The 14,593-nt window shown below is 39.2% G+C and overlaps 4 protein-coding genes across 6 annotated transcripts; 1 reads left to right on the top strand and 3 right to left on the bottom strand.

Moving 5' to 3' along the window:
• The first annotated feature begins 1,391 nt into the window (after positions 1 to 1,391).
• On the top strand, positions 1,392 to 3,775 carry LOC106301090. 2 transcript variants are annotated; one of them, XM_013737411.1, is made up of 2 exons: positions 1,392 to 1,704; positions 2,410 to 3,775. In XM_013737411.1, exon 2 carries the CDS (start codon positions 2,418 to 2,420, stop codon positions 3,588 to 3,590), a length of 1,173 nt encoding a protein of 390 aa, XP_013592865.1. In that variant the 5' UTR covers positions 1,392 to 1,704; positions 2,410 to 2,417; the 3' UTR covers positions 3,591 to 3,775. The 2 variants fall into 2 exon arrangements, with proteins under 2 accessions (XP_013592865.1, XP_013592866.1); XM_013737412.1 differs by lacking the exon at positions 1,392 to 1,704 and adding an exon at positions 1,728 to 2,001.
• Positions 3,776 to 4,362: 587 nt separating this feature from the next.
• LOC106297277 (glutathione S-transferase T3-like) lies at positions 4,363 to 5,250 on the bottom strand. Its single transcript, XM_013733554.1, has 2 exons — positions 5,244 to 5,250; positions 4,363 to 5,081 (listed from the first exon to the last, which is right to left on the bottom strand). The coding sequence occupies exons 1-2, from the start codon at positions 5,248 to 5,250 to the stop codon at positions 4,363 to 4,365; spliced, it is 726 nt and encodes a 241-aa protein (XP_013589008.1).
• Positions 5,251 to 6,830: 1,580 nt separating this feature from the next.
• On the bottom strand, positions 6,831 to 8,608 carry LOC106296997 (cytochrome P450 705A20-like). Its single transcript, XM_013733270.1, has 2 exons — positions 7,618 to 8,608; positions 6,831 to 7,545 (listed from the first exon to the last, which is right to left on the bottom strand). The coding sequence occupies exons 1-2, from the start codon at positions 8,527 to 8,529 to the stop codon at positions 6,904 to 6,906; spliced, it is 1,554 nt and encodes a 517-aa protein (XP_013588724.1). The 5' UTR covers positions 8,530 to 8,608; the 3' UTR covers positions 6,831 to 6,903.
• LOC106296998 (pseudouridine-5'-phosphate glycosidase) lies at positions 8,608 to 11,321 on the bottom strand. 2 transcript variants are annotated; one of them, XM_013733271.1, is made up of 12 exons: positions 11,096 to 11,321; positions 10,908 to 11,004; positions 10,706 to 10,816; positions 10,451 to 10,533; positions 10,103 to 10,162; positions 9,958 to 10,018; positions 9,710 to 9,816; positions 9,551 to 9,628; positions 9,419 to 9,464; positions 9,209 to 9,329; positions 9,042 to 9,127; positions 8,608 to 8,931 (listed from the first exon to the last, which is right to left on the bottom strand). In XM_013733271.1, exons 1-12 carry the CDS (start codon positions 11,171 to 11,173, stop codon positions 8,861 to 8,863), a joined length of 999 nt encoding a protein of 332 aa, XP_013588725.1. In that variant the 5' UTR covers positions 11,174 to 11,321; the 3' UTR covers positions 8,608 to 8,860. The 2 variants fall into 2 exon arrangements, with proteins under 2 accessions (XP_013588725.1, XP_013588726.1); XM_013733272.1 differs by having other exon boundaries at positions 10,908 to 11,001; positions 11,096 to 11,320.
• Positions 11,322 to 14,593: the final 3,272 nt, after the last annotated feature.

Genomic DNA, 14,593 nt, shown 5'->3' with positions numbered 1-14,593 from the left:
ACCTTAAACTAGTGAGATGACTTCCTTAGCACACAGAGTCTTCTCCAACCACCCAGAATCTCAAACGAAAGTAACCCACCAAGAATAGTATGCTTGAATGGCTCTATAAACCATAAAAAAATTTGAATCAAAAGCTTGAGTTTTTTGGATGAATATGTAGGCAAAGTGAAGGAGATGTTGTTTTTAGTTCATAACAAGTGAGAAAGAGAGAGTGTAAATCGATTTTAGGTGCATTAAGAGCTTCAAATTGGTTGTTCATGGTGGTTGGGGTATTGATGACAATGACAATCTTGTAATTACTTGAAGATAATGAGGGTGAGAGAGTAAAAATGTCATTTTCGGAAAAAAAAATAAAAAAATTTGATGGCATTTTCGTGAATATCATAAACTTGTAGGGTGAATAGGACAAAAGAAAAATTCAAGAAAAGCATGAGTTAGTTTTAGGTTTGACTTTGAATTTTGAGTCAATCTTGCAAAAAGCCCTAACTGAGAACCCAAAAATAGCATTTAAACACCTTTTTTGTTCCAATATTGGCACACAAGAAGAAAATCTTGAAGTAACATTCACTAAAAATTCAAAATAACTTTTGAATTTGTATTTATGTTTGAGTTAAATGATTAGGGTTCAAATAGAATTTCAATTTTACCACAAATTTGATACCATTATTTAAATTTACCTTTAAACGGAACTATTGTCATAAATATTTCAAACTTGTGATGAAAAAATTAAATTAATCCTTTTAAATCATCTATAAATGCTTAAGAATAATTTATAAGAGTTTAAAAACCCCAACATTTTCCCCTAAATAATAAACCCTAAAAAATAATCACTAATTATTTTGTCATAATTTGTTTCTTATGCTATATAAGTCATTTGGCCTTAATAATTTAGAGACTGCTGTTTTTTTTTGCGGTTGAGACTCTTTTACCATTATTAAGGAAACCCATCCGAACAGAGCAAACATCAAAGGAAGCATACCAAAGCAATCATGTTGGTTTCTTTGTGTGTAGTTTTGTGAATAACATTCAGATTCCTCATTCTAGTCACTTCCACCTTGTGTTTCTTCTTTTAGCTCTAGTAGCAGGCCATAACCAAGCCTTAAAAGGGTAGAAAAGTGAGTGGTTTTTCCACTACCAACAACAAACACTAGGAATGTGGGAGGTTGCAGAACCAATTCGAACTGTATCTTAATTTTTAAGCTACAAATAATGTTTTAACCGAGCCAGGCCAAACAAATATCTTGTAAAGAGACCATACCAAAGTTATTTAACTTGGTCCATAACATCCTGCTAATACCAAAATGAAAAGAAAAAAGATACAAACTTTAAAGATATTTTCTTTATAAAAGGGTAAGTTTCACTAGAAGCTTTAAGAGCCGTTGTGGTGTGTAGAAATTGGAATACAAACAAAAAAACTCCACAAAAAAGGAGAGGCGTCTACAATCCGTGGATCGTGCTTGCCTACCTAGAAAAGTCTTCTTCATATTCGTCTTTTGTATGAATATTAAAAGAGCAATAAACGCAATTATTGTTCCTCTCTTTACACTTTCTAATTCCACCTTCATCCTTCTCCTTCTCTATCTCAAAGCTCAAGAAAGAAAAATAAAATAAAACCTCAGCGCAAAATTCAAGAAGAAGAAAGAAAGAAAACAGAGGAAAGCTTTCTTCTTTTTGACCCTTTTCTTCTCCTCCCAGAGATTAAAGGTTATAAACAGAGCCTTAACTTCTTCTTTATTGAAATTAAAAGTTTTAGTCTTTGTCTAACTTTAATCCTTTAATTCTGGAACATTCGTCCTCGTCCCTTGGTTTGTGGGCGGTTTGTTTGTTTCCTCGATAAAGTTGACTGCTTTCTTGGAATCTGTCTATGCCCTTTTTTGTCTTTGTTGTGTGTTTTAAAGGATGCTTCTCTGCTTGATTGTTTGTTTTATTAGTAAGTTAGTGAGTTGAGTAAGCCCCTCTTGATCATAATCAAAGTTATTAGCTTTTATTGCTTCGGATCAGGTAATAAACTTGTTTGAGGAGTTCTTGAGCTTTGCTTGTAATTACATAATCTTAATTTGCCAGAGATTTGATTAAAATAGCTTCTGTTAAGACAAGTTTCTGTTTCTTTGTGCTAGAGTTTAAGTTTGTGTGTATTTACTTAGTTGTGTTGAGCGTTCAGACCCTACTTTTATGGGGATAATTCCAGTTGAACTGCTGTCTTATTGTTTGTTTGTTTGTTTGCAGTTTCTGTTTGAGGAGTTCCTTGAGCTTTGCTTCTAATTACATCATCTTTAAGTTCTGTAATTGATTTCACTTCTGTTAAGACAAGTTTTTGTTTCTTGTGGTAGGGTTTGAGTTTGTGTGTATGTGCTTAGTTGTGTAGAGAGTTTAAACCAATTGAGCTGCTGTCTTTTTGTTTGTTTGCAGTTTCTGTAATGGAGTCTCCACAGTCTGTGGCCTCAACCTTCAACGGTATCCACTTGAACGGCAACGATGAAAGCAGCACAAAGAAAGCTGAATCAGACAGCTTCATGGGTGTGCTTGAGGTTTTTGTTCACCAAGCCAGGGACATCCAAAACATCTGCATCTACCACAAGCAAGATGTGTACGCCAAGCTTTCCCTCACAAGCGATCCCGAGACCTCCTTGTCCACGAAGATCATCAACGGTGGAGGGAGAAACCCTGTCTTCGACGATACTCTCCAGTTCCATGTGAAGAGTGTTGATTGTTCCCTCAAGTGTGAGATATACATGATGAGCCGCGTGAGGAACTATCTCGAGGATCAGTTGCTTGGATTTGCTCTTGTCCCTTTGTCTGAAGTGATTGTGAAGAACGGGAAGCTGGAGAAAGAGTTCTCTCTTTCTTCAACCGATTTGTTCCACTCTCCTGCAGGTTTTGTTGAGTTGTCTCTCTCCTACGCTGGAGAGTTCCCTGAGGTGATGATGCACGTTCCCGCGGCTGAAGAAAGAGTGGATGAGACCGAGTTGGTTTCTATCGAGGTTGATGAGTCGGAGTTTCTGGATCCGAAGATTGTCTGTGAGAACAATCAGATGGTGTCTAGTTACTTGGCCACTCCTTGTACTGATTCTGATGATTTTGTGGAAGTAAACAGCGTCCTGTCTGCAGTTGTTGACACTGTTGAAGAAGCACCTCCAACAAATAAGGACATCACAAACGGAATCTCTTCTCCATCCATTGCAGTTAGCTCTGGTTCCTCGGGTACTCATGATGATTTAGTACTGTCAAGCAAAGGCAACAACTCAGGTTCAGACCAAGAAGTGAAGAAGAAGCTATCAAGTGAAGAAAACAACTCAGGTTCAGAGCAAGGGGAGAAGAAGCCAACAGATTACATCGAGAATGGCGATGGTGAAGAGGTTGTGAAACCGATTGTGACAGTGAACTTTGAACAACCAGAGCAAAAGGTAGTGCAGCAAGATATTGTTGACATGTACACAAAGAGCTTGCAGCAGTTCACTGAATCACTTGCTAAGATGAAACTGCCTTTGGACATGGATAGCCCAACACAATCAGAGAACTCAAGCTCTTCCCAGCAGACTCCAAAGAGTGCGAACTCCCGTGTTTTCTATGGCAGTAGAGCCTTCTTTTGAAGAAGCTTTGGAGGCAATCACTGAGAAGCAGCAACTAATGAAAGTGTAATAATAAGTTGAAAGTTAGACTTATCTAAAAATGTGTAACTATTATTGCCTTCAGCTTTTCTTGTTATCTGCAACTTTTTTCTAATTTAGTACTAAAATCTTGCAACCTTGTCCTGTACTTAAACGAGTTTATTTAACAGATGTCTCAGACACTAAGACAACAAGTTCTGTTATAAACAGTGCAAGGAGAAGTCTCTTCTGTGTTAACCTTAACGCCATTGATACTCCAAGTCAGAACACTTTACCATTGTTCCAATGGCTACCCCAAAGCTTGCACCAGTTCAATGAATCACTGACTAAGATGAAACTCCCTTTGGACATCTATAGAAGGCGATCAGCCGATAGAGTTTATCAAAAAAAAACAAAACCTCATGTGTTTTCTATGGCAATAGAGCCTTCTTCTGAAGCTGGAAGCACAACTTTATCTTCAGAAGTAGCAGGTAGGTAGTGAAAGTATAATGATAATTTAAAAGTAGACAATCTAAGAGCATCCGCATTAGTGAACCCTCTCTTGGGGTTCTTAGGAATTTTTAAATATATTTCTGGTGGGGCCATGAATAGTGATGAACCTGTATTTATTTTGCTCTTTTATTAGTGAACGTGAAGATGAGGTTCTTAAGAATTAAAAAAAAATATTTTTAATATTTTTTAAAAGTTTTTATTCAACACAATGAGAATTCATGAACATACAAAAATTCAAAAAAAAATTAAGCCACTGACCAAATTAAAGCATTTCAGAAATGAGTTTATTTTTTAGAGACACTTCTTGATCAGAAAGTGTATCTTCAATTTTTGCTAGCAAACGATCAAGGATTTTCTGTTTGGATATGTTATTTTTGACAGCTAATATGCTCTCTATCTGATCAAAAGCTGCTTCATTCGCGTGCTTCTTGCGTTTGGCTGCTTTGCTAGCCTTAACACCAGGAGGCCTAACATCTTCCTCGGCAGGCACCTCCTCTGCAGGTTCCTTCCTTTTCTCTTTTGCACCATCTTTCGACAATGAGTGTGATCTCCATTTTTGATCAAACCTAAGCTCCCTCCAACAATGTTCAAGACTGAACTTGACATGATAGTCATTAAAGAAGATGTCATGGGCATCCTTCATGACATCATTCTCTTTTTGGCCACTCGCTTGCTCCTTCAAAGCGGCTTCATGGCTTCCCACAAACTTGCACACCTGCTCATTCACCCTTCCCCACCTCTGCTTACATTGACTCCACTCCCTAGGGATGGAGCCAATGAGCAGAGGGCTAGCATTGACATACTCCTCTATTCGCTTCCAAAACTTAGCTGCCTTCTGCTCATTACTCACGATTGGATCCTTGCTGGTGTTGAACCAAGCACTGATCAGCACAACGTCTTCTTTGGTTGTCCACTTTCGCTTTGACGCAGGTTTAGGAACCTCAGAACACCCTAAGTCTATTGTTTGACTGCTCTGGGAAGCTAGTAGGTTAACCAACCCGGGAGAGTTAAGGGAAAAAAGATCTATTTTGATTTTCGATAAATGGGTTTAAAATTTGGTTTGTGTTTTCAGATGTGGATTGCCTATGATTTTAAACTAGTTTTGGCTTTGAAAGGACAAAAAATTAAACATACTCTAACTACCAAACATTGATTAAAGTTAATTAGACAACAACTACTACACAGAGAGCATTCAATAAACATCAAATCAGTTTTTAAAACTCAACCATTCATTACGCAACCAACCAAAACACAACTACACGGATTTGAAACTCAACCATTCATTAACATTCATTACGCAACTACCTAGTTCAGTTCAAGTTCAACTCTACCAAGCACCCTATTGTGTTTCAGTCGAAGCAGAGCTTCTCCAAGTCTGCGACCTGCACAGAGAGGTTATAAACCTGCCCAATGAGGTTATCAACCTCCCGATTGAGGGCTTTAAACTCTGCCTGGACATGGAAACAACAATCACACTGTGTTAGTCAGTTAATAAAAAATGAAGGAAAATATTACAAATTTTAAAAAAAAATTTGGAGGTCACTTTACCTCCAGTCTCTCAATCTGATTATTGACCTCCGGCACCCACTTGATCACCAGCTCAACCTCCTCCATACGCTTAGTGAGGCGTTCGATATGCTCCTAGACACCAATCACCCAAGGCTGACGATAATGAAACCCATCAGCCTTGTTAACAACAAAAACACATATGAGAATCTCGTTTGAAAACAAAAATAAATGGAAAGAATTTAATTGAGAAGAAGCGCTTACCTCGTAGTTTTTGCAGGTGAAGAACCGCTTCCCAGGAAGAGTGTCGTAGTCGTTCTTCCCCCGAACCTCATCAATGATTCTCCCACCACACGGACACATCGTCGGAATCCCGTATTCTGAATCAGCCACGTATCCTTGCATATTGATGAACTCTTTTTGCCTCTTTGTATCTCTTCTCTCTTCTGCGGGATCCATCTGTACCAGAAAAAACAAAGATTAGAACACAATCAACGGTAAATCGAAACCAGAAACTCGATTTCGAACCCTAACTAGAAACCCCCAAATCGATTTCAAATCCCCGATAAACGAACCCTAAATGGAACCCGCATGACGATTTCAAACCATAAATCGAAACCCCCGTATCGATTTCGAACCCTACATCGAAACCCCCAAATCAATTTTCATTAACCGAGAACGCTTTCGAGCCCAAATCGATTCAATCAAACCGTCAAAGTAGTCGATACTGACCTGAGATCGTCTAGGAGAGAGTCCGACGTCGATTAGATCGAGAAAATCTCCGGCTGTCGCGTCGCACGAGAAATCGCCTCCGAGAGAAAGAAACCCTAGCTTTCGAAAATAGAAGAGAAAATGAATCCTCTCACGTGAAACCCTATTTTTCTCGCATTCGACGCGTTAACGCGTGGTCACTGCCTGTTCGGCGAGTGGCTTGAACCCGTATCATACGGGTTCACTCGCAAGAGCCGGATCACCGATTTAAACCCATTTAATCTTTTCTTTCTAATTTCCGGGCCTATGAACCCGAGCCCATGAACCTCTTTAAAACCGCTGATGCGGATGCTCTAAAATGTGCAACTATCTTCCTTTGATGCGTTTAGCCTTTCTTGTTATCTGCAACTTTTCCCATTTACAACTGAAGTTTCACAATCACCATCCCTTATTTAACAGATGTCTCAGACATAAAAGACAACAAGTTGAGACATAAAAGACAACAAGTTCTGTTATGAATGGTACAAAAACAACATTACCAGACATACATACTGTGTGTCTGCAACTTCAACAGTACATATCAAACTCAACCATCAACTGGCTCAAAGCTGGCTGAAGGGTCAACTCTAGCAACAAGAGTGCATTTAAGTGGATGAGCCATGCGCAGGGTCATATCTCCAGTCTCTTCCATATTCACATTATTGCCATTAACACTCCAGTCAAAACACTGAACCATTGTTCCAACGGCTACTCCAATGAAGATATAACCCAAGTTTGTTCCAGGGCATCCTCTTCTTCCGCTCCCAAAAGGAAGGTAGTTCAAAGCTAACTGCTCTCTCATCTCTTCTTTCCCCTTTGAAGGAGAAACCATGAACCTCTCCGGCTGAAACTCGTCTGGTTCCTCCCATGAATCCGGATCTCTCATCACCGCGTAAGAGTTTATGATCATAGTAGTGTTCTGTGGTATGTAAAACTCTCCGATCTTGCATCCTTCCGCTGCAGTCCTCACCAGGATTGGCGAATGCGGGTGTAATCTTAGCCCTTCCTTCACCACAGCCTGCAAATAAGGCAGGTTTGAGAGATCTGTTTCTTGAACCAACCTCGTTTTCCCAACAACAGATTCAATCTCTTCTCTCAATGTTTTAAGAATCTCAGGGTGGTTAATCAGTTCAGCCATTATCCACTGTGTTGTTTGTGCTGAAGTATCAGTTCCTCCAAGTAAAAGCTCCTACAACCAGTGAACAATGCTTTAAGATAAGACACTTTGAATGATCCTTAAGCAGAGAAACTCAGACAGTACCACAAAAAGTCCTTTGATCTGGTTCCTCGAAATCTTAAACTCAGCGTAGTCATCTGCACAAACTTCCAACAGAACATCCATCATGTCTCTGTCCTCTTTCTGGTTCGGATTCTCTTCATGTTCCTTAATAATCTTCTCCAGCAACTCATCGTACCTCTGTGAGACCTCCATGATCTCCTTTTCAAACAGCGAGATCCCAACCTTCTTGAGAAGTCGACCAACCGTGCTAGCTACAAGGAACTTCCTCACCAAACCAAGTGACTTAGTCACCAAGCTTCTGATTTTCTCTGCTTCACCATCCTCCTCAGAACATTTCCTCCCCATTATCATCCTGCAAATGGAGTTATTCGTCAGCTTCATCATCTCTTCACCAACGTCAACAGCCTCACTCTTTGCCGCCTTGACAAACAGCATAGCACGGAATGTCTTGAGTTCTTCCCCGCGGATGAGCCGTGTCCGCTGGAGAGAATGAGACCCGAGAAGCTTTGTGACTAATAGTTTCTTCATGAACTTCCAGTAATCTCCATAAGGTGCTGAGATAAAGCCAAAAGATCCAAACAGTAATGATTTTTCCATAATGGGAACCTCACGGTCACGGGTAGCAAAGTTCAGGCCGTGAGTCCTAAACACTTCGTGGGCCATGGAGCCTGATGAGACTAGAACGATAGGGATATTGAAAGCACGGAGGTGAAGGAGAGGACCATAGTCGGAAGAGACTTTCTGAAAAGATTTGTGAGTTGGAACAGAGAGGAGGTGGTGCAGATGACCAATGACAGGTAGAGATGGTGGACTCGGAGGTAGATCATAGTCTTTTGGTTTCTTGAAGAAGAAAGCAGAGAGGCAGAAGCGTGTGAGGAGCCACAGGAAGATGAAGATGAAGCAGAGCTGAAAGTCAACGGTGATTACAGCCATTGTTGTCCAAAAACTGCAGAGAGAGTTAGATGAAGCAGAAATAGATATACTCTCTAGATCAGAGCTTTCCTTGAGAACCTTTGTGATTATATAATTAAATTTCATTAGTTTATTCTTTACAGAACGTTGTACAAGGAGACAGATCAGGTTCCACATGATATAAAAAAATCCATATAACATGTGAAAGTTTGTTAAAAAGAAAGAGTTTTTTTTTTTGGGGCAAGAAACAATCTTTCATAAGCAACATTAAAACACTGGATACCAATCTAAAACATCTTTGATCAGTCCTGAATCATGAACCTGAGTCTGAGCTTGAGGTTGATAAGGAAGCTCACACCAGCTGAGAAAGCGCTACTGCAATCTGAGAACCGATAAGGGCGTTGTTTTTCACAAGCGCAATATCTGAAACTGTGTCAAGGAACTCAAGATCTACAATGCTGTTTCTGAAAGGGTTTGGATTTGGATACAGATAATAAATTTCTGAACTAAGGGAAACTATAGAGAAAGGATACTTGCTGCAAGTGACGTGCCTCCAGTTAACTCATTTACCCGTGCAAGTAAGAATGGAGTTTCGGCATTTCCAGTAACGTTTTGTTCCCTGGCCAAAACCAAACTCGGATTTCAGACTCTGACAAAATAAGAAAAAAGAAAGCAAAGCCCTTAAAAGTATTCTTATGACCTTGCTTCTGTAAGAGCACGCTGTGTTGCTGATTCAATAAGATTTCCGGCAGCTGAATGCTGTTTTGGGATTGGAACAGCGAATAGAATCCCCGCCTTACGGTTTAACTTCATGTTTGCATCTGACAAAAGCAATTTTTTACAAGGTGGTAAGGGATCAAAGCTCATATATTATTGAAAAAGGAAGACTTTGAGACAAGTCTGCTCTTGCCTATTACTCGAGCACAGTCTTCAGGGCTATCGACACGGGAAGGTGCCTACAGAAATGAATACATCCACATCAGAACTAAATATCTAAGTAGTACCAAGTGATTTAGTATAGTGGTAATGGACAATTTTGCACCTTACAGCCGCTTTTTTCTGTGAAAAATGCCGGAAACTCATCGCTCTTGTATGCAGCAACATACACTTCTTGAGTTTCCTGCATTATCAATGAAGAGCTCCGGTGAAAACTTAACCCATAAATGTTGACTAATAATGCATTGACAAGGGATTTATATACCAAATATTCAAGAGTCTTTGGGATATCAAGTATTGATTTAACGCCTGCTGATATCACTGCTATAGGAGTCCTTCCTAGTGCAGTAAGATCAGATGATATGTCCATAGCTGCGACATAAAGACGATATAGAAGCACATAAGGAGTGCACGTTGGCTTTGACAGTACTCAACAGAATCATCTAAACAGAGTTTCTAACCATGTAAATGAAAATTTGGAACTAAAAAGTAGAAAATGGACATGAATCTTACTATGGTTGGCATGCCTATGCACACCTCCTATCCCGCCGGTTACAAAAACTTGGATGCCAACCTATAACAGCCAAAATGCTTTGGATGAAATGAGTATAAAATGATACCAATGTTACTAAAGTCATATATCAACAAGTTGAGTTACCATTGAAGCGAAAAACAACGTTGCAGAGACTGTAGTTGCACCATTTGCTCTTGTCGCCACCTGAGGTAAAACAATATATGTAATATATGGAAGAACAAAAAAGGTCTGCTTTGATTGAAAAGTAAATAATCTACGAAAACCAGTTTGGAGTAAGGTAGGTTAAAGAAGCTCGCTTGAATGACTAATGCAATTCAATTTTATGAACTATTGAAGATATTTTCATGTCTTCTTAATCTTAAGAAATAGCAAGTCTTATGCTCCTGGTTGTACTGAACTACTGATGAAAATTATGATGGTGAAACAAGTAGAGAGCGACCATAAGTGAGGAGAGCATATAGAGTGACTCACAACATGTGGTATGTCCCTGCCTGCAGTCTTTTGGATACTTTTCCCCAGAGATGCAAGACGTTCTAGTTCTTCTTCGTTCAGACCTGTTTTACTACAAATCAGCATCTATAAGGAAAAGAAAACACCTAGAAGAGTCTCTACTGCTTTATAATCCTTTGCCTAATAAGAGTTTCCGTACCCAAGTTGGGTTTTCAGGATATTACAAACTACCAAAGATGTAAAAACATATTATGATTCAACCCGAAATGAACTCACCTATGCAAGGCACTCCGTTTAATATAGCTATTGTTGCAGGGACTGCCCCATTTTCTCTCACAATTGACTCAACCTCTTTTGCTGTCTGCAGATTTTGAGGGTAAGGCATCCCTACAAAATGCACAGTTGAAGACCAAGATCTAAGAATCTAGGACAACAAATCCAATTAGAAACCAAACAAAAAGCATAGGACAAAACAAACCATGGGAGATTATGGTTGACTCAAGAGCGACCACAGCACGTCCACTGGATATGGCTTCAGACACTTGCGGAGATATCTTGACCAGACTCCTTAGCTGCTTCACAACCAGTTGTGAAGAAAAACCAAATCAATACAGAGGAAGAGACTAGACTGAATAATAAAGATGGATCCTTTTATTATAGAGAAACCTTGTTGTTGGCTTCAAGAGGGGAGATATGATTCTGGAGAGTTGAGATTCTGGAAAGAGAGGACGAAGATGAAGCCATTTCTCTCTGAATCACACTCTTAACTTACCAACGGAAAGATTCGACCTTTATGTGTTGTTGATTATCTTTACTGACAAAAACAATATACACTGAGATCTGCACCCCAAATCTGCAGAAGAATATTCACATAAGTGATTAGTTTGATAACGACTACGGTATATTAACAGAATTATATTATACGATCAAATTCTGGGATGCCTCTTCTTTGAAAAAATTACAATTTTTTTTTTATTTTTTAACTTCAATATTTAAAATCTATAAAAGAAATAATTTGTTTAAAGAGAAAACAAATAATATTTTAGATTTATGATATTTGTAGATTTTTTATGTTTTTAATTTTAATTCAAACAGCAAGATTTTTTTCACAAGTCTACAAATTTGAGAGAATTTTAATATATATATATATATATATATATATATATATATATTAAATCTAAGGAAATATAAGATTTGAGTAAATTTTGTAAAACAATTGTTACAGATTCTAACAAAAATTTCAAGATGAACCGTCGTATCCCGATCAATCCTTAGCCCTCTTAGGCCCGTTGGTCCAATATGATTAATTAGCTGATCAAGCGGAGTCTATTGGTCGAACCAGAAGTGATATGAGCCGACTGCGATCTCGTGCCGCCTTTTAACGTTAAGAAGATAAAGAGAAGTAGCTAAGCTTCCTTTAACCCTAAGCTCTCTCGGAGATTAAGGTTAATTGTTGGAAATTCAATCTTTATTATTTATAAGAAACTATTATATAGGTTACGCTACAAGGTTACGCTACAAGAGATCATAACCTAAATTAAAAAGGAAAAGTAACTTAACTAAAAAGGAAAAACACCAAACTCTTAATCTAACGCTAAAAGGAAATCATTAAGACTGTAATCTAACTCCAAAACCATATATCATATCATTACTCTCCTCCTCGACTAGGAGCCTGTCCTCAAGCTCCAGGTATGCCTCTAGCAGTTTCTCTTTTTCCTCCCACATATTCCACGAATTCTTCTTCGAATGGTTCATCCTCTTGATCATCTCCGTCCATGACAGGCATTATATAAAAAAGGATTGGGTTACAAACATGATCTTGCGTATAGAGTTCATCACAATTGAAACAAAGTCCTTTTGCTCGATGCTCTGCCATTTCTGCTACAGATAGTTTCTTCCAATACTGCTTTTGCAAAGCATGTTTTGCTCCCTCTTTTCGGGGCTGGTGAGCTTCTTTGTCATGCTCTTTCTTCTCTAGCATTTTTGGCCAAGTGTTTTGGACTAAATGTCCAGACGGTGGAGCCATATGTCCTCCAAACGTCCTAGCTCGTTTATCACCATCAATCTTGTATTCATTGTCTCGAGCATACTCCATTGCTTCAAAAAATGTTTCAGGACGTAGATACTCTACTTCTTTCCGTAAGCTATCCGTAAACCTGGCACATAATTGCCATAGTTGTTGATCTCCCGAGAGTCTTGTTTGTCGACTTAGACATTCTTCAAACTAACTGCAGTACTCATCCACTGTTCCCGTGTGTTTAAGATTTGACAATTCTCCCACTGGGTTTACTGCATCTGCCTTTCCAAATCGACTTTTGCAGATCCTTTTAAACTCCTCCCATCCAAGCCTATGTGTTACCAATCGTCGCAAGTTGAGGTTCCAGTGGTACGCTTGTCCGGTTAAAACAAAAGTTGCTTGTCTAACTTTTGCATCATCACTGAATATTCTTTGGTCCGCAAAGAAGTCATCACACTTTTGTAACCACTCCATAGCATCGGTTGTCCCATCAAATGGTGGAAACTCTATTTTGGCCGCTTTCACACATCTTCGTTCGAAGATGTTGCTTCTGTCCTCACGAGTTTCGTAATATCCTCCTTCCATCAACCCTTCCGAGTTTCGATAATCTCCAAAATTTGGATGAGAGTCGTGTGGTGCCACTCCAATTGGTCTGACATTCCAGTCTCCTCCTCCATCTTTTCTCCTATTCCCTCGTTCTCTTCCTACAGCTCGGTTTGGCCACGGTCCCCCGGAAAACCCATATGGATGCTCGTCTCTCACTGTATTTTCACCAATTGCCTGCAGATTTTTCCCAGAGCTGGTTCCAACCCCTGTATTTTTCACAGTGACCCCTTTGCCTTTAAACCCACTCATCACCTTGTCGTCTGTTAATTCCTCAGACGAGAATTTGACGGCTGATCTCTGCTCCTGGTCTGTGCTTGCGGTGTTCCCCTTGCATGGTGGCAAGTGCACGTCTTGGTTCTACCGCAAGTTTCTCAAGCAGCTTATCATGTTCATCAACTTTCGCTTTCGTCGATCGAACCACCTCCATTAGAGCCGCCAATTGTGCTAGTATATTGTCGACCTTGGCCTCCATGGAATCGTTTGGCTCTGATACCAAATTGATATGAGCCGACTGCGATCTCGTAATCGGTTCCGTTTTTAACGTTAAGAAGATAAAGAGAAGTAGCTAAGCTTCCTTTAACCCTAAGCTCTCTTGGAGATTAAGGTTAATTGTTGGAAGTTCAATCTTTATTATTCATAAGAAACTATTATATAGGTTATGCTACAAGAGATTATAACCTAAATTAAAAAGGAAAAGTAACTTAACTAAAAAGGAAAAACACCAAACTCTAAAAGGAAATCATTAAGACCATAATCTAACTCCAAAACCATATCTAGAAGCTAGTCGCAGCACCATGTGAAAAGGTCTGTTACCTAGTTTATCAGGTGTATCCAGAGGCTAGTGCTAAACTCAATCTAGTTATATCACTTTCTCTTTCAGCTTCCTTGCTTTTGTTACTGTTGAATTATTCATTTATGAAAATCCTTATGCTTTGAGAAAAAAATGTATCTGCATGAGATCCATCTCCCATGTTATGTTTCGTAGCCCTCATTTTTCAGCTGTTAAGAGTTGGAACATGAATTCTTTGTCCTTTTGTTTCACAGATGTTACTTGATACGCAAGCCATGAAACTCATGGAGTTGTAGCAGATCTTGGAACTTAAGGTGTTTTTGTCTTTTCTTAATACGCTTTCATACTTAGATTCTCTTACAAACAATTCACAAAAAATTGGCTTGAAGCGGAAGTTCAGTAGACAGTATTGTCTATATGTTTATACAACAGTTTGGATGTCACTGGCAACTATCTCTGAACCGTTTTGTTGTGTTGATGCAGGGCCTTAAGAAAGCGGATCAGCAGAGTATATATACTTGATGATTTCAACAAGCATGGCCCAGGATTCACACAGCCCTCCGTTTCAGCGATAATGCCACAACCAGTTCCAAGTTCCAACCCCACCTGCATCGGCCCTGGTAATCACTAATCCGGCTATAGCAGCTGGGTTCATAGCAAACACTTGTTGGGATCCTAGACTTTGCTAGAAAGATAATTGTGTTTTGGATAGTGTGTGCCATAAAGGTACTTTAAGTAGTCAATTACCTAC

This window comes from Brassica oleracea, chromosome C6 (genome assembly GCF_000695525.1).
Source record: "Brassica oleracea var. oleracea cultivar TO1000 chromosome C6, BOL, whole genome shotgun sequence".
Lineage (NCBI taxonomy): Eukaryota > Viridiplantae > Streptophyta > Magnoliopsida > Brassicales > Brassicaceae > Brassica > Brassica oleracea.
Note: the sequence above shows the minus strand (reverse complement) of the source record. Positions and strands in the feature narration are given on the sequence as shown.

Bases quoted from the DNA above. Each gene is read 5' to 3' on its own strand.
- LOC106301090 (XM_013737411.1), top strand. From the start codon at position 2,418: ATGGAGTCTCCACAGTCTGTGGCCTCAACCTTCAACGGTATCCACTTG.
- LOC106296997 (XM_013733270.1), bottom strand. From the start codon at position 8,529: ATGGCTGTAATCACCGTTGACTTTCAGCTCTGCTTCATCTTCATCTTC. The intron at 7,546-7,617 runs GTACTGTCTGAG...CACTGGTTGTAG, and splicing joins AGATCAAAGGACTTTTTGTG to GAGCTTTTACTTGGAGGAAC.
- LOC106296998 (XM_013733271.1), bottom strand. From the start codon at position 11,173: ATGGCTTCATCTTCGTCCTCTCTTTCCAGAATCTCAACTCTCCAGAAT. The intron at 10,817-10,907 runs GTTTGTTTTGTC...TGCATTTTGTAG, and splicing joins GTCAACCATAATCTCCCATG to GGATGCCTTACCCTCAAAAT. The intron at 9,629-9,709 runs GTATATAAATCC...TTGATAATGCAG, and splicing joins CAAAGACTCTTGAATATTTG to GAAACTCAAGAAGTGTATGT.